The sequence below is a fragment of the Oncorhynchus mykiss genome, chromosome 1, assembly GCF_013265735.2.
Source record: "Oncorhynchus mykiss isolate Arlee chromosome 1, USDA_OmykA_1.1, whole genome shotgun sequence".
Classification (NCBI taxonomy): Eukaryota; Metazoa; Chordata; class Actinopteri; order Salmoniformes; family Salmonidae; genus Oncorhynchus; species Oncorhynchus mykiss.
The window spans coordinates 27286761-27311823 of NC_048565.1; the positions used below are offsets into that span (position 1 = coordinate 27286761).

A 25063-nucleotide genomic window follows, 5' to 3' on the forward strand; every position below is an offset into this window, starting at 1 on the left:
TGGAATAGATTGGATAAGAGACACAATGAGTCAGTTTGAGTCTGTGCTCATTCACCAATATAGTGCTGAGTTCTCGGCGCAAATTCAATGTCCTGTTTTGGGACTATAATGTCGGTGGCAATGCTGGTTAATAGTGGCGAGGCGGCAGGTACCCCGGTTTTTAAAAGCATTGTTCCAGTAACCAAATGGTCGCTGGTTTGAATCCCCGAGCCGGCAAGCTGGAAAAATCTGATGCAGCCCCCCGCACCTCTCCGATTCTAAATGCGGAAGATACATTTTGGTTGAATGCAACAGACTAGGTATCCCCTTTCCCTTCCCTAAATATTTCCCAGGACCTATAAAGCATCCAGCTGTCTTAAAGGACTACTAACTGTGTAACCATGTATAAACCTTGTTTATACAAAATGACACAATTTACAATGCTAATATTTAACTCTCTCAATAATAAACAATTTAAAACCCACTTAAAGGGTACCTTAATTTAGTGTTATAGATTTTTACGATCCACTATAGAGGACATTTTGAAACATTTTGTTAAGTGGCTAGACATGTAGACTTATATTTAGGTCACTCTGAAGTAAAATCCAATTGAGCTCAACAAACATTCATACATTTTATAGTTAACTAGGTTAATACGCTAACCAGGGAATTCAAACTGCGTGCAGAAGTCCTATAGACACAGCTGTAACTAGATTATTCACTTCTAAGGCCATACAGAGTGCTGTCAAAGTGGGTTCATGTAAGGAGCATCCTCCTTTACAACATCAAATAGGTTACTTCACTCAATGATTCAATTCCAAAGCAACCTACTGTAACGTCCTTGTGCACAAGGACCACTGAGTTTGCCGTAAATAGGCAGGTCGCCATGTAGATAGATAGGTATGTCATATAGAGAGGAAGATATTGTATGTTGATGTTGGGCTCGATTAGAAAACATGCTGGCCAAGGCAAACCGTGGCGGGATGCATAGCTATCTGGATTTGAAGTTGGACTGGGACATCCAACCGTACTCACTTTGGGAAACTCCTTTTTGAAGCAAAAAGGAGCATGTATATGCCCGTCTTCTTTAAAGAAGTGCTTCCAGTGTGTGTGGTGTGTATGTTCGCTCTGCTACTGCCGTTACTGGCTCTGGATTCCTAACAGATGGGAAAGTCTCCGGGTAGACACAGGCATCACAGGAAATGTGATGGCTTTGTGCAGTCAGGCTTTTGATCTTGTCAGTAACAAGTTTCTCCTCACCTGGGAAATTTGGTGTGTACTCAACCCTTGCAGGAGTAAAGACGCTTCCTGAATCTAATATTCCATTTCTCCCACACACACTTTTTATTTGAGGGGGGGCTTCAGACCTTGATATCCACCCCATCTTGTAGCCTACCACCGTTTCCCTTTTCATTGGATAATTGCTACTGCTACCAATACATCAAATCAATGTTTATTGGTCGCATACACAGTTTAGCAGATTTTATAGTGGGTGTAGTGAAGTGTTTTACTGCTCCTAACGGTACAGTAAAATGTTAAGCAAGTACAAAAATAATAACATTTCAGAATGAATCCAATTAACAACCCAAATAACGCTATCAGTAATCCAAGTACAATCTGTTTATGTACACAACAACAAAAAAAACACTAAGAATATGTACAGCAGTAGATATATTACAGTGATCTATGTCAATAATCCGGTATATAAACATGCAATGTGTATAAACAGTTTAACAAAATGCAATGTACAGTAGTAGATATATTAGAGTGAGGTATTTGAAGAATACAGTATATAAATACAGTGTGAAAAAAACTTCTAAAAGAAACAGGAAGTGTTTAGTGTGTATGTAGCCCTTTACACTCATGATGAGAAGCGCCTAAATTGGACTATGTTTTTGATATTCAGTTACAAGAAGACATGGCGTCATACACTTGGTTGTTCTGAACAGAATGAGCCTATCCTTGTCTATTGTGAAGAAAATTGGAACATACACCTGAACGCACTCATGACTCCTTTCTGTGCGCACCAAAATTACAACCTGTTTGCCTTTTGAAAGCTTAACACTGTAAGATCACATTTTATAACAGCTAGTCATGCTGGCAATAGAACACAAATGTACATTGAAATGATACTGAGCAAAAATATGAACGCAACATTTAAAAAAAAAATATATATAAATGCAACAGAAATGTTCCATACGCACAAAAAAGCTTACTTCTGTCAAATTTTGTGCACACATTTGTTTACATCCCTGTTATTTTTAGGCTTTCTTCTTTGCCTAGATAATCTATCCACCTGACTGGTGTGGCATATCAAAAAGCTGAATAATCATCATGATCATGACACAGGTGCACCTTGAGCTGGGGACAATAAAAGGCCACTCTAAAATGTGCAGTTTTGTCATACAATTTTTTTTACAATAACATGCTACAGATGTCTCAAGTTTTGAGGGAGAGTGCAATTGGCATGCTGACTGCAGGAATGTCCACCAGAGCGGTTACCAGAGAATGTAATGTTCATTTCTCTACCATAAGCCACCTCCAACTTAATTTTTGAGAATTTGGCAGTACGTCCAACCGGCCTCAGAACTGTAGACTATGTGTAACCATGCCAGCCCAGGACCTCCACATACATCCGGCTTCTAAGATGGCTAGCCAGCTAAATTAGATAGCTAGCCAGCTAAATTAGCTAGCCATCTAGCTAAGCTAATTGAATCTGCATGCACTTTTATACTGTCCTACAGTTACAAATAACAACACTTCCATTCAAAGTATTAAATAGCATCCTACATGTGGGCTCTAGTTCGTTATAGCATATACTTCTCATTTAACTTTTAATTATTCAATAATTTTAATCCCATCTTCCATTAATTAGATAATCTCCTAATTTGCTTTGCTACACAAGGAGAGTCTATGATTGTATTATACAATGGGTGGGTCTAATCCTGGATGCTGATTGGTTAAAACCGCATTCCAGCCTGTGTCTTTTCCACAAATTACCACCGGTTGAAGCTATGATGTTGAAATGTCTATTTACTTTGTTACAGCTCACTGCGCAATCCACTGTCATCAGCCCAGCCAGGCAGTTTTTATATCTGATCTCCACTATGAAAAGCATCTAGCCATTATCTCCCATTTCTTTCAGATTGGCATTTAAATTTCAACAGCGGCGATTTGTATAAACTTTGCTCTCTGTCTCTCCGTCATTTGCAACATTGTTTCAATATCCAAATTCAATCTCCAGTTGTCCCATAGTAATGAACGTGTTGGGAGTCGGGCCACTCCAAATGATGAATCAGCTGGAATCGTTTTTATGGATATATACAAAGAAAAGTCAATAGAAAACAGGTCAAACGAAACTAAATGCAGCTAGTTTGCTGTCTTTCCAGCTTCAGTTTGAAGTGATTGTGTTAGCTGTGTTGTTGGCTATGTCCTTAGATCAACAGTGTCTTGACAATAGAGCACATTGTCTATTCCAGGCAAAATCGCGCATCATAGCTCATTGTTATGGACGTATCCAAATAAATAGAAAACAGCTTAAACAAACACAAATGCAGATACTTTGCTGTTATTCTGGCTGAACTGTTTGACGTGACTGTAAGTTAGCCGTTGTTGACTAGCTTAACCAAACCGATAGATCGGACGACCAGCCGGCTTGGGTAGCAACCCTAGATTTGTCTCGGGACTATATCTTGTGGAAGGATGAAATAATATGAATAAATTCAACAATATAACGTTTTTAATGAAAATATGTAAATCATTATTTGAATATGTTGGTAACCTGTTGTATGAAAGTGATAATGCCCTCGAAGCCGGTGTTTGGAGGATATATTGGCATGGTAAAAAAGGAATAGCATACAATGTTTTTTCAACTCAGATTTACTCACGAGGCAATGGCATACAACATAGCATAGGCATATTTTTTTAATATATTTTATTATATATTCATTCGGGTTCACAGTGCAGACCGAACCAAGGTCCTCGTACCGAACGCTTTTGTACCAAACCGAGGTCCTCGTATGGAAGGGTTTGGTACGAATGCATGTACCGTTATAGCCCTAATACTTATGCATATGCTTACCATATTCCTTCTGTAAGAAACATTTACATTTAGCCTCATCCATTTAGGCCAATTCCCATGAGTGGAAAGGGTTAATGTCTCTATACATGGGACAGCTTTGGCTGTGAGTATTATTATTTGACCCTGCTGGTATTCTATGAACGTTTGAACATCATGGCCATGTTCTGTTATAATCTCAACCCCGGCACAGCCAGAATTACATCTGCATTGCTTGCTGTTTGGGGTTTTAGGCTTGGTTTCTGTATAGCATGTTGTGACATCGGCTGATATAAAAAGGGCTTTATAAATCAATTTGACTTGATTGATTGTGTGTATTCGAGGTCGACCGATTAATCCGGAATGGCCGATTAATTAAGGCCGATTTCAAGTTTTCAGAACAATCGGAAATCTGTATTTTAAAAAAATTACACCTTTTATTTAATCTTTATTTAACTAGGTAAGTCAGTTAAGAACACATTCTTATTTTCAATGATGGCCTAGGAACAGTGGGTTAACTGCCTCGCTCAGGGGCAGAACGAAAGATTTTCACCTTGTCAGCTCGGGGGATTCAATCTTGCAACCTTACAGTTAACTAGTCCAACGCTCTAACCACCTGCCTCTCATTGCACTCCACGAGGAGACTGCCTGTTACGCGAATGCAGTAAGTCAAGGTAAGTTGCTAGCTAGTATTAAACTTATCTTATAAAAAACAATCAATCAATCATAATTACTTGTTAACTACACATGGTTGATGATATTACTAGTTTATCTAGCGTGTCCTGTGTTGCATATAATCGATGCGGTGCGTATTGTTGCTCCAATGTGTACCTAACCATAAACATCAATGCCTTTCTTAAAAATCAATACACAGAAGTATATATTTTTAAACCTGCATATTTAGCTAAAAGAAATCCAGGTTAGCAGGCAATATTAACCAGGTGAAATTGTGGCACTTCTCTTGCGTTTATTGCACGCAGTGTATATGCAACAGTTTGGGCCGCCTAATTTGCCAGAATTTAACAGGACTATTTAGACTAATGGATGCCACCCCATAGATCAAATATGGAACGGTTCCTTATTTCACTGAAAGAATAAACGTCTTGTTTTCGAGATGATAGTTTCCGGATTTGACCATATTAATGACCTACGGCTCGTATTTCTGTGTGTTATTTTATAACTAAGTCTATGATTTGATAGAGCAGTCTGACTGAGCGATGGTAGGAAGCAGCAGGCTCGTAAGCATTCATTCAAACAGCACTTTCTTGCGTTTTGCCAGCAGCTCTTCGTTGTGCGTCAAGCATTGCACTGTTTACGACTTCAAGCCTATCAACTCCCGAGATTAGGCTCGTATAACCGATGTGAAATGGCTAGTTAGTTTTTGGGGTGCGCGCTAATAGCGTTTCAAACGTCACTCGCTCTGAGACTTGGAGTGGTTGTTCCCCTTGCTCTGCATGGGTAACGCTGCTTCGAGGGTGGCTGTTGTCGATGTGTTCCTGGTTCGAGCCCAGGGAGGAGAGAGGAGAGGGACGGAAGCTTTTCTGTTACACTGGCAATACTAAAGTGCCTATAAGAACATCCAATAGTCAAAGGTTAATGAAATACAAATGGTATAGAGAGAAATAGTCCTATAATTCCTATAATAACTACAACCTAAAACTTCTTAACTGGGAATATTGAAGACTCATGTTAAAAGGAACCACCAGCTTTCATATGTTCTCATGTTCTGAGCAAGGAACTTAAACGTTAGCTTTCTTACATTCTTACACTTTTACTTTCTTCTCCAACACTTTGTTTTTGCATTATTTAAACCAATTTGAACATGTTTCATTATTTATTTGAGGCTAAATTAATTTTTATTGATGTATTATATTAAGTTAAAATAAGTGTTCATTCAGTATTGTTGTAATTGTCATTATTACAAATAAATACATTTTAAAAAATCGTCCGATTAATCGGTATTGGCTTTTGCTGGTCCTCCGGTATCGGCGTTGAAAAATCATAATGGGTCGAGTGTGTATGTGCGTGTGTTTGAGCATGGGTATATGTGTATATGTGAGTACAGGAGTCTTCTGGTTTGTTCCGGTGGCATCCCTAAAGATGACGCCTGATGGCATCTGATGGTCCCAAAGAAACGTTGTTTCATTACACATCATTACAGTGTTAGCGAGCCCATTAAGACCCTTAATGGTGAACTACTGATCCATGCACAGCTCTTTGTCTGTTGGCAAGGTACGGATACCCACAAACAGTGTATGAGGTGTGTGTGTGTGAGTTTTGTGACTTTATCTTTGTCTCTTACTACAGGAGATGTTGTGATGGCTGTTCAAGAGTCTGATGGCCTGGAGATTGAAACTGTTTTTCAGTCTTTCAATCTCGGTTTTGATGCACTTGTGCATTCTGAAATATTCAGGCCCCTTCCCTTTTTCCACATATTGTGATGTTACAGCTTTATTCTAAAATGGATTAAATTAAATTGTTTACTCATCAATCACAACACACAATAACCCATAATGACAAAACAAAAACAGGTTTTTAGAAAATGTTGCAAATGTATTAAAAATTAAAAACAAATATCTTATTTACATAAGTATTCTGACCCTTTGCTATGAGACTCGGAATTGAGCTCAGGTGCATCGTGTTTTCATTGATCATCCTTGAGATGTTTCTACAACTTGATTGGAAATTCAATTGATTGGACATGATTTGGAAAGGCACACACTTGTCTGTGTAAGGTCCCACAGTTGACAATGCATGTCAAGGCAAAAATGAGGTGGAAGGAATTGGCCGTAGTGCTACAAGACAGGATTGTATCAATGCACTGATCTGGGGAAAGGTACCAAAACATGTTGCAAGCATTGAAGGTCCTCAAAAACAGTGACCTCCATCATTCTTAAATGAAAGAAGTTTGGAACCACCAAGAGTCTTCCTAGAGCTTGCCACCTGGCCAAACTGTGGAATCGTGGGAGAAGGGCCTTGGTCAGGGAGGTGACCAATAACACGACGGTCACTCTGACAGAGCTCCAGAGTTCCTCTGTGGAGATGGGAGAACCTTACAGAAGGACAACCATCTCTGCAGCACTCCACCAATCGGGCCTTTATGGTAGAGTGGCTAGATGGAAGCCGCTCCAGTAAAAGGCACATGACAGCCTGCTTGGAGTTTGCCAAAAGGCACCTAAAGGACTCTTCTTTTTTTTCTTCTTTGCAACGCTGTCTAGAAGACCAGCGTCCCCTCTTCACTGTTGACGTTGAGACTGGTGTTTTGTGGGTACTATTTAATGAAGCTGCCAGTTGAGGACTTGTTTCTCAAACTAGACACTCTAATGTACTTGTCCTCTTGCTCAGTTGTGCACCGGGGCCTCCAACTCCTCTTTCTATTCTGGTTTGTGCCAGTTTGCACTGTTCTGTGAAGGGAGTAGTACACAGCGTTATACGAGATCTTCAGTTTCTTGGCAATTTCTTGTAATGGAATAGCCTTCATTTCTCAGAACAAGAATGGACTGACGAGTTTCAGAAGAAAGTTATTTGTTTATGGATATTTATAGCCTGTAATCAAACCCACAAATGCTGATGCTCCAGATATTCAACTAGTCTAAAGAAGGCCAGTTTTATTGCTTCTTTAATCAGCCCAACAGTTTTCAGCTGTGCTAACATAAATGCAAAAGGGGATTCTAATGATCAATTAGCTAATCCAAGTTTATCATTTTAAAAGGCTAACACAACGTGCCACTGGAACACAGGAGTGATGGTTGCTGATAATGGGCCTCTGTACGCCTATGTAGATATTCCATAAAAAATCTGCCGTTTCCAGCTACAATAGTCATTTACAACATTAATAATGTCTACACTGTATTTCTGATCAATTTGATGTTATTTTAATGGACAAAAAATGTGCTTTTCTTTAAAAAACAGGGACATTTCTAAGTGACCCCAAACTTTTGAATGGTAGTGTATATTTTTTTACATTGTTTGGAAACAGATATGTGACACGTATTAATGCCAAAATAACAAAAAAATGTTGGGTTTTGTTTTATTTGTTGTTGCTAAAATATGGGGCTCAAAACAGACCGCTCCCTGACCGAGTATGTTATGTTTCAAGCAGACCACCATAGTCCTTCTGCCCAAGAAAACGAAGGTAACCTGCTTAAATGCTACCACCCCATAGCAGTCATGTAGGTAGCCATGAAAAGTCAGTCAGTTATTTCACATTGATTTCCTTAAGGAAAGCCCCAGGTCCAGTCCCCTCCGAAAGTCTTTGACAGACAGGTAAGCATTTCGCTGTAAGGTCTACCTACACCTGTTGTATTCGGCACATGTGTCAAATAAAATTTGATTTGATAACGCTTAAATGCTTTAATCCATTAAACATGAAATTTGAATAGGCCTCTCGGTCCAGCCATTGAAAATCTGTGTATTTTGTTCAGATTAATCGACAGAGGCAAGCAAACACTTGTTTGCTGCATTGTGGCTGCATCGTAAAGTCTCAGTCCACAGAATAAGGCATCCATTATGGATGGAGTTTTAGGGGTTTTAGACTGGGTTTCTGTATAAGCACTTTGTGACATTTGCTGATGTAAAAAGGGTTTTATAAATACATTTGATTGATTGATTGATTGATAGCACATGCGGTCTGTGGCAACTTAATTGGGGAGGACAGCCATTGTGTTAATGGCCGGAGGGAAATAAGTGGAATGGTATCAAATACATCAAACACATAGTTTCCATGTGTTTGATGCCATTCCCTTCACTCTGTTCCAGACATTATTATGAGCTGTCCTCCCCTCAGCAGCCTCCACTGATTGATAGAGCCTGTAATGCATGCACTTTCTTAAGGTGGCTACGCAGTCTTGTCCATGGATATCTTTTTCTACATTTTGCTACATTGCCATGGCAGCCAGCTGTGAGGCAATGTTTCCAGGGCAACAGAGGCCCTCACCCCTCCAACCCCCCACAACCCTGTGTAGACAATCAGGACAGAGATGGAACAAAGTCTTAATGTGTGTGTGGTTGTGCGCATGCTGCACATGTGTTCTTGCATACATGTGTGTTTATAGAAGTGTTGGCTAATGGAAGATACGTGGGTGAGGTCACTCCTGGACTTCTCATATGGCTATGCTTGTTTTTAGAGCGTGTCCATCTCATCCGCCAATGTGTGCTTGTCTGTTGGCTTTTCCAGCTTTGAGATATTTAGATTGACGTCAGTGAATTTGATTAGAAAAGATCATCTCTGTGGTCAAGATGATCCATGCATACACTGCAAGAGTGTAAGCCAGATTGTCTCTAGGATAACTCTCTCCCCAACATGATTATGCTTTTCTTCACATATTCAAATAGGGGATCAGGGCCGCCCTAGCCTTTTTGGAGCCCTAAATGAGATTTGGTTGGGGGGCACATTGCATTCAAAACATTTGAGAATAATTCAAGTTTTAAAGTACATTTCCTGCAGTTCTACCCATTTGCCATGGGGTGGAGAGCCATTTTGTTCAGTTTCAAAGCTGTGCCTGCGAGCTGGCCCTGTAGGAGATCAGTGCCTGTGCTTGTTGCTGGTACTCTATGTTCCTGTCACAGTGAAGATAGATAGCGTATCTCTACAGGTAGCAATCACTTAAGTCTCAATCCTCTCTCTTGTATCTCCCTCCAACTCCCACACTCCTTCTTTCAATCTCTCGCTCTGACCATCCCTCTTTCTTGTCCGATTCTTGTCCCACTTACGTGGGCTCTGCAGCTTCAAGGAACAAATGCAACGCTTGCTGGTGAATATGTAATGTAAAAATGTTCTAATTGGTGACAAAAATCATTATCGTGGCATTATCGACGCTTTAGCGGTACCCCCACACATATAATCACAGTGCCCATCATTCAATCTGAAGCTGAGGCAGCATCCTTCAGCAGCATCCTGCCATATGACCACATGTTTAGCTATTTTGCTATTGTGTATTTTACTGATCTCTTCTTCCTAAGTATTTGTGTGTGCTGTATGATGTTGTTCTGTCTTTTTTTGGGATGGTTCCCATGTGTTTTGGAAGCATTTTGGCAAGTCCAGGCTGGCCCATTTTGTAAACATTGAAATGTTTGTGGACCAACAGTCTTTCCTGTATATACGCCTTTCTGTAAATCTGATTCAGTGAGAGTAACACGCATCTCTGGACAATCGCACAGAGTCTAGTATGTAGCCATGGAAACCTGAAGTCTCCTCTTTGGTGAAAGCAAGCACGTTTTTCATTGGGGGGCATAGTTAAAAGAGTACAAACACTGATCCTACTGAACTAGAATGAGAGATTATATGTATATGACTGGTCCATCCATTACCAATGACTCCAACATGTATTTACAACAGGCGTTCCATCACAACCATCCATCTACGTAGGGCCCTACCTACACTGTGGCCTGAGAGTTGGAGAGCTGCATTCAGATGTGGTTTTCAGCGCCAACGTATTATGGTCCAGTCATTGTGTAACATTATTTGTTGATTGTCCCTTTCTTTCTACATGTCATGTCTGGTCTTTGTCAACCCAGTGCTTTGGCCCTGCTGCAGATACTCTGTCTCCTTTCATCTGTAAGCTTAGGTCCCCACAGAGGCCCAAAGATAGAAGCACATCCCCTGTTCTTCCCTCAGAGACTGGCCCGGAGAGAGAGAGAGCGAGATGAGGTGTTTGGGGGAATAGACGAAGTCACAAAATGCATTTAGCAGTAGAGATGGAAAGTGGTTTTTGGCTGAGGCAGGGGAATAAGGGAGATGAAGAGGCTGCTATACTGAGATATAATAAACTCTAATTCTGTTCAATTAGATATGCTCCTAATGAATGGGGCTTTGTTTTGTTTTGGGTTGTTTGTGTTTGGGTATGTGGTAGCTGAACAGACTTGACAAGCACCAAACCACAAATGTAAAGTCTGATGAGCATCATTATTCTGTGCTATTCTGGTAGGGTAGGCATGATTCATCTAATTTTTCAAGAGGTTTGGGGTTTGTTTTGAATATAAAGACCAAGGAAAGAGTAAATGCCGAGAGGGGCTCAGACAAGGGAGCGTTCTTTACAGCAGACACAATAACTTGAACGACACAAAAGCTTTCAAATCAAACACTGTCATGAAGTCAAAAACCCAGGTAAATGTCAGTATCTCTATTGCCGGGAATGCCATGATGCCTGTGTGTTATAAATGCCCAGTCTGTTGAATCACACCCTCACTTATATTATCTCCTCTCTCTCCTCCAGCTGTCCACCACTTTCTGAACAGCGGTGTGTTGGTGTCTCAGGAGGACAGGGACCTGGAAACAAGCAGATAGGGAGCAGGAGCTACAGGGGCTACGGTGTCTATCTGCTCCTCAGTTCCCCTGTGAGGCTGTCTTTGTGTCAGGGATCGAGAGGTGGACACACACACAGACAAGGACTGTCTAACAGCAGGACTGCACCACTTTGCAGGGCACTGGAGCGACACTGGGCGGAAGGTTAGCATCTGGCTGGCAGAGAGAGGGAAGAGAGTGGATAATGTGGTGGGCAGGCGACTGCATTGCTGAGATTACAGATTAGGGAGAGCAGCAGGTCAGGGCACATCATCCTGACAAAGCCTGCACTTCCACCAACACTACACAGCAGAATTCAATTAAACCCTACAGCTACTGGCAGGCAGTGGCCCAGCCTCACATACACTCACACACAATTATACAAAGAATCTCCACTGCTGGACAGCCCCCCTTCCCTCTTGTCCTGTTTGATGTTCAGTGCCAGATGGGATTTTTTCTTCTGATTGATTTGTCTTTTTTCAATCCAGTCACTCATAGCCTCAGTTCCTTTCAGGGCATTCATTGGTAAGCCCTTTTAAGGTCCTCGTATCTACTTTTCTTAAGACTCTGTGGCAATCCTCTTTGTCATTACGGCCAGAATGTTTTGATTACTTTAGGAGCTTTTACAGTATTGCTTTTTCTCTGACTGAAGAGCACTGGAATTCTGATGGTCGCGCAGACTTTTTGAGGCCACACTGCGATGAATATTTGTGCCCATATTCTCCTGTCAATCAGACTTGACATGTCCAGAGAGCTCCTCCCCCAGACAGACAGACAGAACGTGGATGCAGAGCATCTGGAGGGCTGGTAGATGCTCAGTCTGCCACACAGAGACACACACCACTCACAGCCTCAATGACAACTAGACTACAGGACACCTGGCCCTACGTTCTAGCGGAGGAGAACACAAAGTCCTGAGTAGCTCTGCTCTTTCTGCAAGTCTCAGAAGCTCCAAAGTGGATCTTCTGACAGAAAAAAAATCAAGCTCGCGCGAGACGGGCAGAGATGTGAGAAGAGGGAGGGAGAGGAGGAGACGTGTTATTTGTTCAGGTTGACTAGAGACTCGATGGAGCTTCTTTCATGCCAGCCTGCCTGCAGTCGCCGCCGCCTTTTACCCTCCTTCTCCCGTCTAGCCCGCTAGAGCATACTACTCAGAAGACTGCTTCAGCACTTGACAGAGGACCTCCAAACACCAGGGCGGGCTACTCACATGGACGGCTGAGATGACACTAATGACTCGCTACCTGACTTTTACTATGGATATCACTATAGGTGGGACTGCTAACACAGCGTGATAAGCTCTGACAGTTTCTCAGACTCTATCAGTGTACAATTTGTGCAGAGTTCATCAGAGTTTTGTATGTGCAGGCACTGCTGGAGCTCCCATCCAGGACTGGAGCAGTGCAGGGAGTGAAGAGCCGGGCTGGTGGGTGTGAAGAGCGGCAGCTGCGTGCGGAGAGACGGAGAGTGGGGAGAAGCAACAGACACAGACTCTCTGACAAACTGTTTAGTGTGAGACACTGAGAGACTCTCTGTGGAGCAGCGGCTCTCCCTCTCTCTGTCTGTGGCGCTGGGAGAGTGTTCTCTCTGAGCCAGCGTGAGCCAGCCAGCACACTGAGTGGCGCTGAGGCCAGCAGGGTGGGGACGGTGGCAGGAAACAGCGCATGGAATTGGGGGGGCCGGGTGCCCTCCGTCACCCAGCACCGGGAGGGGCACTGGGGCTGGGTGTGGGGCAGCCCTGGAGGGGTGAGGGTCCAAAGATCAGGGGAGCTGAGGCCCATGTTGACAGGCGGGACCAGCGTGGAGAGGGGTGGTCGAATGGCAGGGGCCAGGGCCGGCGGAGGGGGCATGCGGTGCTCATTGAGGGTGTGGGTTCTGCTGGGCTCCCTGGGCCTTGTCTTTCTCACCTCCCTCTTCTTCTCCATCTCTCTGAGGGGGGGCGTTGGCCTGCCCTACCTGGAGCCCCCCGGGTGGGAAAAGTCCAGCCGAGTAAAACTAGTGCCCAACTACTCTGGTGTCCACCAGCTGGGCCCACTGGAGAGCACCCAGCAGCAGAAGACATGTGCCTGTCCCCGCTGTGTGGGGGACCCTGGGGTGTCGGACTGGTTTGATGAGAACTACGACCCGGACATCTCCCCCGTGTGGACACGGGACAACATCCAGCTGCCTTCAGACGTCTACTACTGGTGGGTGGTAAGTGATCCAGCTGAACAGCTTCTATGTTTTACTTCATTTTACCATCCTCTATTCTTCTGCTCTCCCTGGAAAGAATGAGAGCAGCTCTGCCAATCACATTAAAGGAAGGCAAGCACATGATGTGTCTGTTAAAGAGGACATTGAGTAATGTCTGAATATTGAAATGAACAAGTCAGACAAAGCTGTAGAGGTCCAGTGGAAAAATATTCCCTGTAAGTCTGTTTGAATTACAGACAGGAAAGCACGCCTAGGTGATTACGTAGCTTAAAGAGGCTGATATTCTTAACAGACGTGAACACTGAAGTAGAAGACGTGTGAGAGAAAGATGCTGACCTGTGAGAAGTACCATTTTTAGAAAACTAAATTAGTTTGTGTTTGGTCTGAAGTTTAACTTATTTAGTGTCACATCCTCGAGTTCCTGGCCTTGCTTTATATATTCTGAACAAAAATATAAACGCAAAAATGTAAAGTGTTGGTCCCATTTTCCATGAGCTGAAATGAAAGAGCCCATATGCATTAAAAGCTTATTTCTCTCAAATGTTGTGCGCAAATTTGTTTACATCCCTGTTAGTGAGCATTTTTCCTTTGCCAAGATAATACATCCACCTGACAGGTGTGGCATATCAAGAAGCTGATTAAACATCATGATCATTACACAGGTGCACCTTGTGCTGGGGACAATAAAGGGCCACTCTAAAATGTGCAGTTTTGTCACACAACACAATGCCACAGATGTCTCAAGTTTTGAGGGAGTGTGTAATTGGCATGCTGACTGCAGGAATGTCCACCAGAGCTGTTGCCAGAGAATTTCATGTTAATTTCTCTACCATAAGTCCCTATGTAGATGGATGGTTGTGATGCAACACAGTTGTTTTAGAGAAATTGGCAGTACATCCAATCGGCCTCACAACCGCAGCCCATGTGTAACTGGCCAGACATGTGAAATCCATAGATGATGGCCTAATTAATTGGTTTAAATTGACTGATTTCCTTATATGAACTGTAACTCAGTAAAGTCTTTGAAATTGTAGCATGTTACATGAATGTTTTTGTTCAGTATATATCCTACTCGATAATTAGGTGATTGCAAACAGAGGCAGACCAGTTTAGTGCCAAGCTACTAAGTGGTGTTAAGTAAATGAGCTGGTGAAAGGATGAGATTAGAGAGAGGAGCTAATGAGGTAGGTGCACAGGAAAGGTGAAAGGATGAGATTAGAGAGAGGAGCTAATGAGGTAGGTGCACAGGAAAGGTGAAAGAGTGCATAGATTAGGGTTAATGGATCTCTCGAAGAGTTAAGTCGAGTCTGCACTGTTGAGTTGGTTAGTACATAATACCTAGTATATGGTCAAGGTTGTTGAGCAATGAAGAGCATGTCATAGTTTCTCTACAATGGAGCAGAGCAGGAGTAGAGCAGAGCAGTAAAGACACTGTTTGGCAGCAGCAGTGCCCACTGAACATCTGCCAATAATTCGTGACCCTGCAGAAAGCCGGTGTGCTGTTCCAAGTGCTGGAGGGGGAGGGAGCAAGACAGAGTAAAGGAAAGAGAGGGAGCATTGGGGAGAGGTCATGCAGGGGAAACTTAGAGGGAGAGAGAAAGAGAGGGAGGTGTGAGAGAGAAAGAGAGGGAGGTGTGTGAGAGAGAGGGAGGTGTATGTGAGAGAGAGGGAGGTGTATGTGAGAGAGAGGGAGGTGTGTGTGAGAGAGAGGGAGGTGTGTGTGAGAGAGAGGGAGGTGTGTGTGAGAGAGAGGGAGGTGTGTGAGAGAGAGGGAGGTGTGTGAGAGAGAGGGAGGTGTGTGAGAGAGAGGGAGGTGTGTGAGAGAGAGGGAGGTGTGTGAGAGAGAGGGAGGTGTGTGAGAGAGAGGGAGGTGTGTGAGAGAGAGGGAGGTGTGTGAGAGAGAGGGAGGTGTGTGAGAGAGGGAGGTGTGTGAGAGAGAGGGAGGTGTGTGAGAGAGAGAGGGAGGTGTGTGTGAGAGAGCGGGAGGTGTGTGTGTGTGTGTGAGAGAGGGAGGTGTGTGTGTGAGAGAGGGAGGTGTGTGTGAGAGAGAGGGAGGTGTGTGTGAGAGAGAGGGAGGTGTGTGTGAGAGAGAGGGAGGTGTGTGTGAGAGAGAGGGAGGTGTGTGTGAGAGAGAGGGAGGTGTGTGTGAGAGAGAGGGAGGTGTGTGTGAGAGAGAGGGAGGTGTGTGTGAGAGAGAGGGAGGTGTGTGTGTGAGAGAGAGGGAGGTGTGTGTGTGAGAGAGAGGGAGGTGTGTGTGTGAGAGAGAGGGAGGTGTGTGTGAGAGAGAGGGAGGTGTGTGTGAGAGAGAGAGGTGTGTGTGTGAGAGAGAGTGGTATGTGTGAGAGAGAGAGTGGTGTGTGTGAGAGAGAGAGAGAGAGAGAGTGGTATGTGTGAGAGAGAGAGAGAGAGTGGTATGTGTGTGAGAGAGAGAGAGAGAGAGAGTGGTATGTGTGAGAGAGAGAGAGAGAGAGAGTGGTATGTGTGTGAGAGAGAGAGAGAGAGAGAGTGGTATGTGTGAGAGAGAGAGAGAGAGAGAGAGAGAGAGTGGTATGTGAGAGAGAGAGAGAGAGTGGTATGTGTGAGAGAGTGGTATGTGTGAGAGAGAGAGAGTGGTATGTGTGAGAGAGAGAGAGAGTGGTATGTGTGAGAGAGAGAGAGTGGTATGTGTGAGAGAGAGAGAGTGGTATGTGTGAGAGAGAGAGAGAGAGAGAGAGTGGTATGTGTGAGAGAGAGAGAGTGGTATGTGTGAGAGAGAGAGTGGTATGTGTGTGAGAAAGTGGTATGTGTGTGAGAAAGAGTGGTATGTGTGAGAGAGAGAGAGTGGTATGTGTGAGAGAGAGAAAGTGCTGTATGTGTGAGAGAGAAAGTGTTGTATGTGTGAGAGAGAAAGTGCTGTGTGTGAGAGTGCTGTGTGTGTGTGAGAGTGCTGTGTGTGTGTGAGAGTGCTGTGTGTGTGTGAGAGTGCTGTGTGTGTGAGAGTGCTGTGTGTGTGAGAGTGTGCTGTGTGTGTGAGAGTGTGCTGTGTGTGAGAGAGTGCTGTGTGTGAGAGAGAGAGAGAGAGTGTGCTGTGTGTGTGTGTGTGTGTGTGAGAGAGAGAGAGAGAGTGCGCTGTGTGTGTGTGAGAGTGCGCTGTGTGTGAGAGAGAGAGCGCCGTGTGTGAGAGAGAGAGCGCCGTGTGTGAGAGAGAGAGCGCCGTGTGTGAGAGAGAGAGCGCCGTGTGTGTGTGAGAGAGAGCGCTGTGTGTGTGAGAGAGAGCGCTGTGTGTGTGAGAGAGAGAGAGCGCCGTGTGTGTGAGAGAGAGAGCGCCGTGTGTGAGAGAGAGAGAGCGCCGTGTGTGAGAGAGAGAGAGCGCTGTGTGAGAGAGAGAGAGCGCTGTGTGAGAGAGAGAGAGTGCCGTGTGTGTGTGAGAGAGAGCTGTGTAAGAGAGAGAGAGCTGTGTGTGAGAGAGAGAGCTGTGTGAGAGAGAGGTATTTAAAGGTTGGTGCCGATAGCCTGATGGAACTGTTTTGTTTGAGGGTTGGGAGGTTTGCATGTGCTCCTATAGCAAAGACTTGAAAAACAGACTCTTTTCACCTCCATTTAAATAGGTTGTAACCTCTTCTCTTTTCCATGAGTCACTAGGACACTAAAACCTACCCCTCTGCCCTCTTTTGACATCCTGTAGGAGGAATGAGAGAAAGTCTATGGTACTCTCCCAGTCCCCCTGTACTGCTCTCCTGACTGTGTGGCCTCTCTGTCGCCCCCTGCTTGTAGATGCTGCAACCTCAGTTCAAGCCCCACACTATCCAGCAAGTACTGCTGCGGCTGTTCCAGGTGATCCCTGGCCGCTCCCCCTATGGCTCCTGGGACCCCGCCCGCTGCCTGCGCTGTGCCGTGGTGGGGAACTCTGGCAACATGCGTGGGGCCGGTTACGGACCCACCATAGACAGCCACAACTACATCATGAGGTGAGGGAGGGAGGAAGAGACAGGGGGTTTACAACATAGGTTATGTTCATCTGTTTAGTAGTTGAGGGGGTTTACAACATAGGTTATGTTCATCTGTTTAGTAGTTGAGAGGGTTTAGAACAGGTTAGGTTCATCTGTTTAGTAGTTGAGGGGGTTTAGAACAGGTTATGTTCATCTGTTTAGTAGTTGAGGGGGTTTAGAACAGGTTATGTTCATCTGTTTAGTAGTTGAGAGGGTTTAGAACAGGTTAGGTTCATCTGTTTAGTAGTTGAGGGGGTTTAGAACAGGTTAGGTTCATCTGTTTAGTAGTTGAGGGGGTTTAGAACAGGTAAGGTTCATCTGTTTAGTAGTTGAGGGGGTTTAGAACAGGTTAGGTTCATCTGTTTAGTAGTTGAGGGGGTTTAGAACAGGTTAGGTTCATCTGTTTAGTAGTTGAGGGGGTTTAGAACATAGGTTATGTTCATCTGTTTAGTAGTTGAGGGGGTTTAGAACAGGTTATGTTCATCTGTTTAGTAGTTGAGGGGGTTTAGAACAGGTTATGTTCATCTGTTTAGTAGTTGAGGGGGTTTAGAACAGGTTAGGTTCATCTGTTTAGTAGTTGAGGGGGTTTAGAACAGGTTATGTTCATCTGTTTAGTAGTTGAGGGGGTTTAGAACAGGTTAGGTTCATCTGTTTAGTAGTTGAGGGGGTTTAGAACAGGTTAGGTTCATCTGTTTAGTAGTTGAGGGGGTTTAGAACAGGTTAGGTTCATCTGTTTAGTAGTTGAGGGGGTTTAGAACAGGTTATGTTCATCTGTTTAGTAGTTGAGGGGGTTTAGAACATAGGTTATGTTCATCTGTTTAGTAGTTGAGGGGGTTTAGAACAGGTTAGGTTCATCTGTTTAGTAGTTGAGGGGGTTTAGAACAGGTTATGTTCATCTGTTTAGTAGCTGGTAAGTTATATTATGTGTTGTGCTATAATGCTACTGTAGGGTCTTTACAGTTATTGTAGAGAGAGAGAGAGATTTGTATTTAACTAGGCAAGTCTTGTTGAGATGTCTTGATATCCCTCTGTTTGTGTGTTTGTCTGTCATTGGAGCTGCTCCCAGCATGGTCTGATTACCTGTGTCTGTCAGGATCAATCTGGCGCCCACGCTGGGCTATGAGGAGGATGCAGGCAGCCACACCACCCACCACTTCATGTACCCAGAGAGTGCCAAGAACCTGGCAGCCAATGTCAGCTTCGTCCTGGTGCCCTTCAAGACCCTGGACCTGCTGTGGATCACCAGCGCACTCTCCACTGGACAGATTCGCTTGTGAGAACAAAACTGCCAGCACATACACGCAGTCCATTCAGTTCCGGTCCTTGTTGTTCTGCAGCCCTAAGCTAGACCAAAAAATGCTGCTAGACTTTAAAAAGTCCCAGTAAGCAAAATGACGTTGAAAAGACAACTAAAAGATTCAATTTAGGTTCTGAATGAATGTTGAAAGTATATTTTTTACGTATGTTTAGAATACTTGTTTTAACTTTTCAGATGTTGAAGTCAGGCTCATTTTTGGTTCTGAATGAAGGTCTATAAATTACGTATTTTCAACGTCTATGATTGGTTCAGATTTGGCCCGTACCGGATGTGGAAATCAGGGCCGGTCCGGACTGCACCAAAAAAAGATTGTCCAAAAGATGTCGGCATCAGTCTGTGTTTACTGAGGTGCACCCGACAGTGTTGCCTGACATTACATTTTATGAATGCCCATCTATGTGGTAAGCCTACCGTTTGTAAAATACCCCCAAAACAATGTCCAAAAGACGTTGGCTTGTGCTTAATGGGATGTAGCCTAATGTGTGGCCCCAAAATGGAATTGTATGAATGCCCGTCCATGTGGTAGTCCCACCATTTGTAAAACCAGCTGCTGCATTGGCTTTATTAGTCCTGATTCCTGTGACTAATCAATTTGTCTATTTAAGCTCTGACTATCAGCTACCCAACTTTATCAGAACTTATCGTGAGCCTATTTGCAATGTGTTTATACAGCAGGAAATGCAGAAGTATTCTCTTTTTCGCTACGATCAGCTTGTCAAAAATGTACCGATACAAACTTGAAACCAATGATCATGACGATGGTTGTGATTGTCCATCCATGTTGTCCATTCTACTTTGACCTGTTCTGTTTTTAGGATATGTTGTTTGTTAACATGACAGCACATTTTTTCATTTTGATTGAGCACCATTTAGGTTTGGCTATATGATTTGAGAAACCTGCATGATGTAAATAAGTGTCCATCTCTACATCTCTTTGTCATTTTATCTCCAGCCAGTAGCCTACAGAGAAGTCCACACACTCTTTCTACCATATCCTATATCTGCTACATGATTTATGTTAGATTATTTTCTTGACAGAACGTTGGTGGAGCTCCGCAGCGTTGCGTCTCTCCAACAGCACCTTGGAGAGGCGCGCTGGGATTGGACAAGCAAAATATTTTGCGCCCCTGCCTTTGACAAAGTGGGCACTGCTTATCACAGGGCGAAATCGCTCGCCTAAAAATACCTTATGCCTCTGGTTGAGAGAAATTGTCATTTTTGGGGGGGGGGCAGAATTGTGTGAGGATTTATGTTGTTGTTGTTGGAGTTGCGTCTTGGTCAGTTTAGCTCAGAAAATGCTGCCTTCGTCAATCTGCCACTTAGATTAGGATTTAGGCGGACACCTAATCCTGCCTAGTGAGCAGGCCGGACCCGAGTCCATTTATATTGTTTTACATAAACACACCTTTTCACACGAGCACATTTTGTTCACGTTCAAAGTGAACTGCTGGCTTCACAATCACATCTTCACACGCTGCGCTCTCTGTCTTTCTCTCTCTCTCTCATCCCATTCCAGGTCAGAGCACATCATCAACAGAGCACTCTCTCTGTGGGAAAAAGGAACGGCGTGCCATCTGTGAATCAGTCAATCATTTCACAGCAATTTAGAAATGAAAGGATAAAAGTGTGCTAAGACTCTTTCGCTCTCCCTTTATCTCTCTCTCCTTCAGTACCTACGCCCCTGTGAAGCAGTTTCTACGGGTGGACAAGGACAAGGTGCTAATCTATATTTATAATCTCTCCATCCAACCTTTGTCATGTATTTGTTCAATAGTGCAGAATTGTAAATAAATATGTCTGTCTCCAATATCATTGGTAAACCCAGCATGGTACACTGTGCTGCTATCTAATCTCCCCAGGCTCAGATCTTCAACCCAGCCTTCTTCAAGTACATCCATGACCGCTGGACCAGGCACCATGGACGCTACCCTTCCACAGGCATGCTGGTCCTGTTCTTCGCTCTGCACGTGTGTGACGAGGTGAGGACCTCGCTAACATACTTTCACACAAACACCCAATACAGACATGTCTCTCGGCCAGTCTCTCTGCCTGTTTTAAAACGTTATCTTGTATTCCAGGTGAATGTGTTTGGCTTTGGCGCTGACAGTCGAGGCAACTGGCACCACTATTGGGAGCAGAACCGCTACTCTGGAGAGTTCCGGAAAACAGGGGTGCATGATGCAGATTATGAGGCCCTGATCATTGACTCGCTGGTTAAGGCTGGCAAGATCACCATCTTCCCAGGAAAGTGACGAGGGCTGAAGGTGTGGTGGGCTGGACAGGTTTACAGGAACACTAGAACACCCATCACCACAAGGCTTTTTGATGTTGTCACCTGCTTCTTTGTGCTTTGCATAGAGAGGGATCCAAAACAGTACATTATACAATGCCTGCTAATCATGTTCCCATTGTGGTAAGATGATGGTGGTTTTGGGTCGAACTACATGTGATTACACTCTGCCCCCAACAGGCCTACTACCTCCGACAGAACTATAGAGGGGGCAGATAAGTCTGTCCTAGCCACTGAATGGACCTGTGAACCAGTCCCATCCACAATCCCCCCCTCTTGCTCAGCCATTGGGGGTTGAGTCATCACACGCCTTGGGGGTCTCACGCCCAGAGACTCAGTCCCCTCCCACTCTGTCGCCCCCACCGTAAATACCATGACAACCAGTGACGGTCACTGAGCTATCCCTGCCATGTCCACACCCACCTGCAGAGCTGCTGCTAAAGCCCTCTCGCTAGCCACACCTGCATGGTGCTAGGAGCAATAGGTAGTTGAGGTTTACATGCTTTCAAGCCCAGAGGCTACTTCAAAATAAGAGTTCCTGTTGTAATTACATGACTATCATCTTGAAGGTATGTACAGCCCACAGCGATTTGACCACATATACGGTATTAACCGTTTTATTTGTGTTAACCATTTTAAGTGACTAATCATACTGCTGATTAGGTTAATTGGGGAGAGGCTTACGCACAGTCAACAACACAAGCAGACACAAACACAAGCTGACATACAGATAAGACTAAAACCACTCACTCATTCACACATACAGTGGGGCAAAAAAGTATTTAGTCAGCCACCAATTGTGTAAGTTCTCCCACTTAAAAAGATGAGAGAGGCCTGTAATTTTCATCACAGGTACACTTCAACTATGACAGACAAAAATGTTTTTTTAAATCCAGAAAATCATTTTTAATGAATTTATTTGCAAATGATGGTGGAAAATAAGTATTTGGTCAATAACAAAAGTTTATCTCAATACTTTGTTATATACCCTTTGTTGGCAATGACAGAGGTCAAACGTTTTCTGTAAGTCTTCACAAGGTTTTCACACACTGTTGCTCGTATTTTGGCCCATTCCTCCATGCAGATCTCCTCTAGAGCAGTGATGTTTTGGGGCTGTTTCTGGGCAACACGGACTTTCAACTCCCTCCAAAGATTTTCTATGGAGTTGAGATCTGGAGACTGGCTAGGCCACTCCAGGACCTTGAAATGCTTCTTACGGAGCCACTCCTTCGTTGCCTGGGCAGTGTGTTTGGGATCATTGTCATGCTGAAAGACCCAGCCACGTTTCATCTTCAATGCCCTTGCTGATGGAAGGAGGTTTTCACTCAAAATCTCACGATACATGGCCCCATTCATTCTTTCCTTTACACGGATCAGCATTCTTTGTCCTCCAAACACGACTAGTTGAGTTTTTACCAAAAAGTTATATTTTGGTTTCATCTGACCATATGACATTCTCCCAATCTTGTTCTGGATCATCCAAATGCTCTCTAGCAAACTTCAGACGGGCCTGGACATGTACTGGCTTAAGCAGGGGAACACGTCTGGCACTGCAGGATTTGAGTCCCTGGCGGCATAGTGGGTTACTGATGGTAGGCTTTGTTACTTTGGTCCCAGCTCTCTGCAGGTCATTCACTAGGTCCCCCCGTGTGGTTCTGGGATTTTTGCTCACCGTTCTTGTGATCATTTTGACCTCACGGGGTGAGATCTTGCGTGGAGCCCCAGATCGAGGGAGATTATCAGTGGTCTTGTATGTCTTCCATTTCCTAATAATTGCTCCCACAGTTGATTTCTTCAAACCAAGCTGCTTACCTATTGCAGATTCAGTCTTCCCAGCCTGGTGCAGGTCTACAATTTTGTTTCTGGTGTCCTTTGACAGCTCTTTGGTCTTGGCCATAGTGGAGTTTGGAGTGTGACTGTTTGAGGTTGTGGACAGGTGTCTTTTATACTGATAACAAGTTCAAACAGGTTCCATTAATACAGGTAACGAGTGGAGGACAGAGGAGCCTCTTAAAGAAGAAGTTACAGGTCTGTGAGAGCCAGAAATCTTGCTTGTTTGTAGGAGACCAAATACTTATTTTCCACAATAATTTGCAAATAAATTCATTAAAATCCTACAATGTGATTTTCTTGATTTTTTTTTTCTCATTTTGTCTGTCATAGTTGAAGTGTACCTATGATGAAAATGACCTTGACCAATTGGTGGCTGACTAAATACTTTTTAGCTGTATATACTGTACAGTGCCTTCAGAAAGTATTGCAGCCTGAATTCAAAATGGATTTTTTTTCACCAATCTACACACAATAGCCCATAATGACAAGGTGAAAACATGTTTTTAGATATTTTTTCAAATTAATTGTAAATGAAATAGAAATATCTAATTTACATAAGTATTCACACCCCTGAGTCAATACATGTTAGAATCACCTTTTGCAGGGATTACAGCTGTGAGTCTTTCTGGGTACGTCTCTAAGAGTTTTGCGCATCTGTATTGTACAATATTTGCACATTAATATTTTTTAAATTCTTCAAGCTCTGTTAAGTTGCTTGTTGATCATAGCTAGACAGCCATTTTTAAGTCTTGCCATAGATTTTCAAGCCGAATTAAGTCAAAACTGTAACTACGCCACTCCGGAACATTCAATGTCGTCTTGGTAAGAAACTCCAGTGTATATTTGGCCTTGTGTTTTAGGTTATTTGAAAATATATATATATATAACCATTATTTAACTAGGCAAGTCAGTTAAGAACAAATTCCTACCCCGGACGACACTGGGTCAGTTGTGTTCTGCCCTATGGGACTCCCAATCACGGCCAGATGTGATACAGACTGGATCTGAACCAGGGACTGTTGCGACACATCTTGCACTGAGATGCAGTGCCTTAGACCGCTGTGCCACTCACGCAGCCATGTTATTGTCCTGCTAAAAGGTGAATTTGTCCCAGTGTCTTTTGGAAAGCAGACTGAACCTGTTTTTTTCTATAGGATTTTGCATGTGCTTAGCTCTATTCTGTTTCTTTTCATCCTATAATCTCCCTAGTCTTTGCTGACAACAAGCAAACCTATGACGTGATGCAGCCACCACTATGCTTGAAAATATGAAGAGTGGTGCTCAGTGACGTGTTGGATTTGCTCGAAACATAATACTTTGTATTCAGGACAAAAAGGGAATTGCTTTGCCAAATTCTTTTCAGTATTACTTCAGTGCCTTGTTGTAAACAGGGTGCATGTTTTGGAACATTCTGTACAGGATTCCTTCTTTTCACTCTGCCATTTAGGTTCGTATTGTAGAGTAACTACAATGTTGTTGCTCCATCCTCAGTTTACTCCTGTCACAGCCATTAAACTCTGTAACTAGCCTCATGGTGAGATCCCTGAGTGGTTTCCTTCCTCTCCGGAAACTGAGTTAGGAAGGACGCTTGTGTCTTTGTAGTGACTGGGTGTATTGATACACCATCCAAAGTATAATTAATAAGTTCACCACAAAGGGATATTCAATGCCTTTTCTTTCTTTTATTTTTTACCCATCTACCAATAGGTGCCCTTCTTTGCGAGGCATTGGAAAACCTCCCTGGTCTTTATGGTTGAATCTTTTTTTAAATTCACTCCTCAACTGAGGTACCTTACAGATACTTGTATGTGTGGGGTACAGAGATGAGGTAGTCGTTCAAACATCATGTTAAACAGTTATTGCACACAGAGTCCATGCAACTTACTGTTTTATGTGACTCGTGACTCACATTTTAACTTCTGAACTTATTTAGGCTTGCCATAACAAAGGGGTTGTATACTTATTGACTCAAAACATTTCAGCTTTACATTTTTTATTCATTTCTAAAAATATCAGAAAACGTCATTCCACTTTTATATTTTGGGGTATTTATTGTGTTTAGGCCAGTGACAAAAAAATCCAAATGTAATACATTTTAAATTCAGCCTGTAACACAACAAACGGTGGAAAAAGTCCAGCGGTG

The 25063-nt window shown here is 43.5% G+C and overlaps 1 protein-coding gene and 1 pseudogene across 1 annotated transcript in view; one reads left to right on the forward strand and one right to left on the reverse strand.

Moving 5' to 3' along the window:
* Positions 1-13099, reverse strand: part of LOC110532124 — a 73697-nt pseudogene extending 60598 nt beyond the window's left edge.
* LOC110520111 (CMP-N-acetylneuraminate-beta-galactosamide-alpha-2,3-sialyltransferase 2) overlaps positions 1-21955 on the forward strand; it is a 36816-nt gene extending 14861 nt beyond the window's left edge. The window contains exons 2-7 of the mRNA XM_021597170.2: positions 11251-13511; positions 17265-17458; positions 18573-18752; positions 20468-20513; positions 20657-20776; positions 20876-21955. Coding sequence (XP_021452845.1) covers positions 13098-13511; positions 17265-17458; positions 18573-18752; positions 20468-20513; positions 20657-20776; positions 20876-21049 — 1128 coding nt within the window. The 5' untranslated portion in view covers positions 11251-13097 and the 3' untranslated portion in view covers positions 21050-21955. The remainder of the gene's footprint in view (positions 1-11250; positions 13512-17264; positions 17459-18572; positions 18753-20467; positions 20514-20656; positions 20777-20875) is intronic.
* Positions 21956-25063: the final 3108 nt, after the last annotated feature.